At 37.3% G+C, this 7,607-nt stretch overlaps 1 protein-coding gene across 1 annotated transcript; it reads right to left on the reverse strand.

Moving 5' to 3' along the window:
- Nucleotides 1–522: 522 nt before the first annotated feature.
- On the reverse strand, nucleotides 523–6,299 carry acta2 (actin alpha 2, smooth muscle). Its single transcript, XM_056771958.1, has 9 exons — nucleotides 6,183–6,299; nucleotides 4,426–4,596; nucleotides 3,958–4,086; nucleotides 3,293–3,403; nucleotides 2,469–2,553; nucleotides 2,219–2,380; nucleotides 1,462–1,653; nucleotides 1,156–1,337; nucleotides 523–1,077 (listed from the first exon to the last, which is right to left on the reverse strand). The coding sequence occupies exons 2-9, from the start codon at nucleotides 4,552–4,554 to the stop codon at nucleotides 934–936; spliced, it is 1,134 nt and encodes a 377-aa protein (XP_056627936.1). The 5' UTR covers nucleotides 4,555–4,596; nucleotides 6,183–6,299; the 3' UTR covers nucleotides 523–933.
- Between the last annotated feature and the right edge of the window lie 1,308 nt (nucleotides 6,300–7,607).

Below are 7,607 nucleotides of genomic sequence, written 5' to 3' on the forward strand. Positions count from 1 at the left end.
TGAAATAACTCCAGGTTTTACATGACTGTGGGAAACCTGTACATATTTTACACTGCTGACAACAGAAAGTTATATGTACACCTGTGGAAAAAAATCCAAATGTTCATTTAATCGGCCTTTCTTTTTTTGTGTCTGTTGAATTTCAACAAAAATCAAACCTCAGGAGCAATAAGGTCATCCAAAAGCAATGTGGTATAAAATACAGAGCATCTTTTCTGTTATTTTGACCAGTTTCTCCAGTTTTCATCGTCCGTAAATAAATGCAAATAGAAACTTTATTTTAAATTTGAGAGAAATATTGTTATTAGTTTGTAGAATTAATAAAAAATGATAATTAAACCTAAACATATCTATAAATATTAAATAAAAAAAACGAAAATTATTTTATTAATTTTTTCCACAGCTGTAGAGATTGTGAAATATCATTTGCAAGTGCAGTATTCTCATTCTACTAAATCTGAACAACAACATTTACAAACGCAGCATTTCAGATTGTTCCGAAATAAAAGGATTCAAGCGGTGTTTATTATAGCAGAGCTTTATTCCTTCATGGCATTATCAAATGATATGACATCCATACTGCCTTAAAGCCCACAGCAGTGTAAGAACACATACAGTCGTGTTACCTCAATATTTTAACACATAAGGTCAAACAAGCTCTGTTCCTCCACCTTAAAACACCTTCCGTGTCCTCATCTCTGGAGTCTTGCTATTCCGGGAATCCCAAATCGTTCATACTGGCAGCACACTGAGCCTTCTGACGCATTGAAAATAACACTTTATCTTATGGACAAGATAAAATCAAAACATTCAAACAGATGTGGGCAGTGCAAAGACAAAACAATAGAGGGAAGTAAAGGGTACGTTCACAGTTTACAGGCTATGAAGCAATAGCAGATTTAGGGGGGACCAGAGGGGGGTTGGAGGTGCTGTTTAGAAGCACTTGCGATGCACGATGGATGGCCCGGCCTCGTCATACTCTTGCTTGCTTATCCACATCTGCTGGAAAGTGGAAAGGGATGCCAGGATGGAGCCACCGATCCATACCGAGTACTTGCGTTCGGGTGGGGCAATGATCTAAGCACACACAAAAAAGGAAGTGAGGTTCATGTATGAGACCAGAACCCTACATGCACAAAGTCAATCTGTCCTAACCTTGATCTTCATGGTGCTGGGGGCCAAGGCAGTGATCTCCTTTTGCATTCTGTCTGCAATACCAGGGTACATGGTGGTCCCACCAGACAGCACATTGTTGGCGTAAAGGTCTTTACGGATGTCAATGTCGCATTTCATGATGCTGTTGTAGGTGGTTTCGTGGATACCGGCAGACTCCATTCCTAAGATGAAGCAGATCAAAGGTCAGCATTTATAGCAAAGATAATTGATTAAATGTTGAACCAAGGTTGAGAATAACCAAAATAACAATCTGGTAAACTAAAACTCTGAATATGGATTCAGCACCGATGAAGGACGGCTGGAAGAGGGTCTCTGGGCAGCGGAATCGCTCGTTGCCGATGGTGATGACCTGACCATCTGGAAGCTCATAGCTCTTCTCCAGGGAAGATGAAGTGGCAGCTGTGGCCATCTCGTTCTCAAAGTCCAGTGCGACGTAGCACAACTTTTCTTTGATATCACGGACAATTTCTCTTTCAGCTATAGGGTAGATGAGACTGCTTCATTAAAATTATTCCACCAGACACAGGAAAAATATTTTTCTTTATCGGTGTTTCCACAAAAAAGATCAAAACATTAACACATTGACTGACACCTTTATTGATAAAAGCCACTCGAAATGCATTCACACTAGATGTTTTATCAGTCTGTGCCTCCCTGGAAATCAAACCCACAGTCTCTGTATTGACACAGTCTATGCATCATTGCAGTAATGTCATTTTTCATAAAATTTACAATAAAGTTTTGCTTTTTCAAAATCAAAAGTTGTAACTGATAACATTAGTGAATGAGCAATGCTGACATGAACTGATATTAACAATAATAATGCTGAAAAACTTTATTGCTAATTGTTAGTTAAATGTAAGCTAATGCAGTTACTAATGTTAACAAATACAACCTTATAGTAAAAACACAAACATATATACAGTACGAAGATCACCACTGCCAGTGAGACGTATGTCTTTTTTGGCATCTAGCTCTTAGTATTTTAATACATCTAATAGTAAATGGCAGATTCATGCGCTTAATACAGCTCCAGACTAACCAGTGGTGACGAATGAGTAGCCTCGCTCAGTTAGGATCTTCATGAGGTAGTCAGTGAGATCACGGCCGGCCAAGTCCAAACGCATGATGGCGTGGGGTAGAGCGTAGCCCTCGTAAATGGGCACATTGTGTGTGACACCATCACCAGAGTCCAGAACAATGCCTGACAGAGATAAATATGATTGTTCAGGAACAGGCAGTGTTTGGTTATAATAATATGTTTAAAATGGCTTGTTTGGGGGTTAAGTTACCTGTTGTGCGGCCAGAAGCGTAGAGGGACAGCACTGCTTGGATAGCTACATACATGGCTGGAACATTGAAGGTCTCGAACATGATCTACAAAGAGACGAGAATTGTTTTTGAAAAAGAAAGAAAAAACAGAAAAGAGAGTCAAACAAACACAAACACAAACACAAATTTTTATGTGGCAAAACGGGTAAAACTATAATATACTACATGTAAAAAACTGTATACAAACTGTCAAATTTAGGCAAAAATAACATAAAAATAAATAATTGTGTTATAAATATTTGTCCTAAATGAAAATTTTACGTTTTGTATGCAAAACTGCATATGTTGGATAGGTAGGTTTTGAAGCATGAAAGCTAGTCATTTGCTGGTTTAAGCTTGTCATGTGCTGCTTTAAGCTGGTCCTGAGCTGGTTTAAGCATATTCAGTATTTTTCAACAGGGACCGCATTGCCAAAATACATTAAAATAACGTATACTTAAAATAAATCACAGTGTACTGTACGGTACATCTGACAATCTCTTTAAACATTTTTCAAAATCTGATCATTTGAGTTGTCTGAGGTCACCTGTATGCTATGTGAAGTTTTATCAGATGGTGAGCACATCTAACATCGTTTGTAAAAATTACTCATGTTGTACTTATTTAGTACAGTATAACTCATTCTAAAATAACTACTGATGTAAACTGCAGACTAAAAAAATGACATAAGATATACCCAGACTTCCCTTATCCATCGGAAAGAAGAAAATGCCTTCCTGTTTTTATTATTATCCAAACAAACATCACTGAAATTGCAACATTTTTCTTTCCCATTATTTCTAACCTGGGTCATCTTCTCCCTGTTGGCCTTTGGGTTAAGCGGGGCCTCTGTCAGCAATGTTGGATGCTCCTCTGGAGCCACCCGAAGCTCATTGTAGAAAGAATGATGCCAGATCTGGTAAACAAAAACAACTGACATTAATCAACAGACTCGATTAGGATAATGGATGATCAGATAAGTCATTCTGTGCTCTTTCGTGGTAACTGAAAACTGGAAATTGCGGTTTAACAAACAAATATTATAAGGAGGTATCGTGTGGGATGAAAGCTTAGTGAATAACACCATCTGTTGCATGCATCTGTTAAATGATGAAACCGTGTGGCATGAATGGTGCACTTAGGTGTGAATTATCAGCAGAATCTTTAGATTTACTGTAAAAGTGTTTGTGTTAGAATGTGTAGGTGTGAAGGTTTCTGACACAAACCTCCCGAGAGACTTAAAGGGGCCATGCACCTTAAAGTTCTATGCGGTTCTTTGTTAATTATTTCTGTCTGGCCCCTTTAAGTCCAAACCTTACAAAGTGAATGTTTAAACATCTGGTTTGACAAAAATAGAATTGTGGTTGATTGTTTCTTTTTGAAGTGTACTTTGGAGTTCTCCCTTCTTTGGCTTTGCAGTCTCTCTCATTAGTTTTTTATCTGTTGGCTTGGCCGATAGGATCTTCATACCTTTTCCATGTCGTCCCAGTTTGTGATGATGCCATGCTCTATGGGGTACTTGAGGGTTAGGATACCCCTTTTGCTTTGTGCCTCGTCACCGACATAACTGTCTTTCTGTCCCATTCCCACCATCACTCCCTGAGGACAAGGGCAAATAACACAGTCAATAGAGTTGCCTTCCATCCCCGCTCTCAAACTAAAGTAAGAGTGAGTTCCAGTAAATTGTGTCTTAATCTTTTTTGGCACGCTTAAACTCTGGGCAGCAGTCCAATTTTCCGCTAAGTTTTCAGTTTGAGATAAGTTAATCAGGAGATTAAACACAAAACATACAACATTGGCAAACATGGATGCAATAGTCTCTATTACTACCTAAATCATGTAAATTTTTTGTCATTTAAAATGTACTAGTTTGGTTGTTTTAACATTATTAATTTGCAGTGGTTAACGTCCCCTGCTGCCATGTTGAGGGACGCGTACCTGGTGTCTGGGACGACCCACTATGGACGGGAATACTGCTCTGGGAGCATCATCCCCGGCGAAGCCTGCCTTACACAGACCTGATCCATTATCACACACGAGGGCGGTGCTTTCTTCGTCGTCACACATTTTCAACTCGATTTCCTTCCTTACTCCAACAGGAGACAATCACTGTAAACAAGTCATAAAATATCGGAGGGGCTTTGGAATTGCATTTTTCTAATAATGTATTTACATCCTTAGTATTCACAAATTAGGGACCTCATAAAATAGTTTCAAATAGTCATCAGGTTAGGTTGTTCCAGACATTATTTGCTCCAGACGGTTTTGTAAAATACTAAAATAATACAGTAATTTCTTAAAATGCTAATTGTTTAAAAATATAATTAGTTTTATACAAAAACAGACTACGGTGTGTTCTCCTTTTGATTGGGAATATATGTATGTGTGGGTTGTGCACGTTTTTTACCATGCAAGTATTTACCAAAAAGTATTTACAATACCACACCCTACTACTTCAAAACATGAATGTGAACAGTTCAAAAATCTTATCAGGTCAAACTGAAAATTCCGTTCAGTTATTCCACTAATTTACTGTTGCCCACATAATACTTAAAGCATTGTAAACTGTCAGCCTTATCTCAGTTTCTAGCAAAGATTGCAAAGTATTGAACAACTGTCATGGCATGAGGAAAACCATTCAAATATATCCAACAAAAGTTTTTCAACACTTTACAGCTTAAAAATGTGAACAGTACAAAGAATTTCAAAGAAAGTTAATTCATAAAGAAATGAATGGTTTCCTGGATATTCCCTTAGCTGGTTGTTTCAACTCAAGGTTGGGTAAAATATGGGCAAACCCAACTGTTGGGTTTAATTAACATGTGCTGGATTGTTTTAACTCAACATGTTGGGTTGTTTGAACTCATGGTTGGATAAAATATATTTTACAATTTGACACTGGTATTTTGAACATTGCTTTAAAATAGATTCAACCTCTTTCAATGTAATTTGTACACCAAAGGCAGGACGTTCTATTTTCAAATTCACATCTTGTTAAATATTTAACATAAAATGTAATTAAAAATGAATTTCCTATAAAATGTCTCCTTCCTTTGGCCCTGTCGATGACCTGCAGTCTCTACTGAGTGAAATTTGCACCATGGGAAAACTTCCTAATTTGGAAATGATAGGGAGGCAAGTCAGTCTCTAGACTTCACTAGCCCTCCCTCTGTCCATGCTTGTCTATAATAGTTTATAAAAAAAGAGAGTGGGAAAGAAAGGATTGGTCTCTGGTCCAGAAGAACCATATTTAGTCATAAAATTCACATCAGATGGCCATCCACAGCCTTCCTGTTGTAAGCTTTCATCTGTGTATATAAAACAAGCTCCAGCCTTCAGAGAAACTCTTGTGAGCATCATCATAAAATCACATGATTGATACCAATATAAAGATCAAAGGCAGATTTGCTTCAGTTATATAGGTTATATACTATAAGGTACAAGTTGCAATACTCATGAACACACAAATCCTCTTAGAAAATGCGATTTTTTGCAACAGACATTTGTGTCTACGATACATTAAGAATGGTTTTTAATTTAAGCAAGTATAAAATAACTTTTAGTAATAAAAAAAGAGCTGCAGTAATATTTAAAACTGTACACTCAATTCACACAACTGCAAAAATCGCATCTAAACGCATAAAAACCTGCATGCAAAGTATAAATCTGCAGGGGGCAAACTGAACAACACTTACCCTGACAGTGCTGGCCGGGGGGGATTTAGCCACTTGGTGATGGTGTGCTACTTGCAGGCTTGTGATGTTCTTATGTAGCTCCCATCCCTGCTTACCACACCCTCCCCTCATCCAAACAAGGAGCCTGGGCTGCACTCACATCGGTAGCTTTACTCCACTGAAGCCTTTTAGGGATGACTGGGAGAGAAACACTCCAATCCGGGCGGCAGCAGGACGGCCGCCTGCTTCATGACAGGGCATTCCAATGGCCATTTTCATTTTTTCTCTGAAATTTTGGGGGCCGCACCATGCTATAACATAAACACAGTGTTAGGCCCAGCTCTACTATAACTTGGTGTGTCACACACCTTTAAAAATTGTAGATTATTGCTGAATTAAAAAGTTAACTGAATGATTTTTCACTTTGTGGATAAGAGCAGGTTTAATGCTTTTTATGTTCCAAGAGATCAAAGGTCGGTGGATGTAATAGCAGAAGTGCTGCTGAAGGTTTAACTTAATGTGAATACATTATTTCTGCCAAGTATTACAAAAATCTTGCCATTTAAAAAATAATTGCAATCCATCATGACCTGCACGCACAAAGAAGCAACACAATAAATTTGGATTACGTCAAGGAATGGCACACCCCAAAATCACCATTAAGTGTTACAAAACAAAAATATCTAATATGTTTAACAAGTTTATAGAGTGAAGACTCTTTAAAATACAATGTTAGTCTAATGTGAAAAAAAATGTAAAAAGTGTTATACACAGGATTTGTCTTGTAATGAACTTCAGCCCTGAGACAGTCCAATCTTCTAAAAAACAATGCTGGGAAAAACGTTTTCACTGATGACATCACTCTATAAGAAAAAAACAGGTCCTATGTAAGGTTCTTCACAGTAATGTCGCAGAAGAACCTCTTTTGGATCCACAGAGAACCATTCAGTCATGAACCATTTTTTTCTTCTCTTTTTAGCCTGAACATTTTTCCAGTAAAAAGAATAACTTAATAACAGAGAAATGCTATTATTTAACACCATTATTTTTAGGAGTTTAGATACTTGAGCACTAAAGAACTTCTTAAAAAACGGTCTGATTCGTATGAATTTGTAAAATCGTATTTCTACGTTTTTGTACAATTTGATTTTACATAAAATAAACCCTGTTCTTGTAAATAAAGGTAAAAAAATCAAGCCAACCTGCTAACTTAAAGGAATAGTTTACCTCAAAATGAAAATTCTGTTTTTATTTACTCACCCTCGTGTAATTTCAAACCTCTATGACTTTCTTTATTCTGCAGAACAAAAAAAGATACAGTATTTTAGTAACCAAACAACGGCGGGACCCATTCACTTCTATTGTATGGACACAAATCTAATAGAAATCCATGGGTACCACCGTTGTTCGGTTTCCAACATTCTTCAAAATATCTTCTTTTGTGTT

This window comes from Triplophysa dalaica, chromosome 17 (genome assembly GCF_015846415.1).
Source record: "Triplophysa dalaica isolate WHDGS20190420 chromosome 17, ASM1584641v1, whole genome shotgun sequence".
In the NCBI taxonomy this organism is placed as follows: Eukaryota; Metazoa; Chordata; class Actinopteri; order Cypriniformes; family Nemacheilidae; genus Triplophysa; species Triplophysa dalaica.

What these genes read in the sequence shown, in the direction of transcription:
- acta2 (XM_056771958.1), bottom strand. Translation starts at nt 4,554, where the DNA reads ATGTGTGACGACGAAGAAAGCACCGCCCTCGTGTGTGATAATGGATCA. An exon ending in CTTCCAGCCGTCCTTCATCG is followed by an intron (nt 1,338 to 1,461) that starts GTGCTGAATCCA and finishes GCTTCATCTTAG; the next exon opens with GAATGGAGTCTGCCGGTATC. An exon ending in CCAGCACCATGAAGATCAAG is followed by an intron (nt 1,078 to 1,155) that starts GTTAGGACAGAT and finishes GTGTGTGCTTAG; the next exon opens with ATCATTGCCCCACCCGAACG.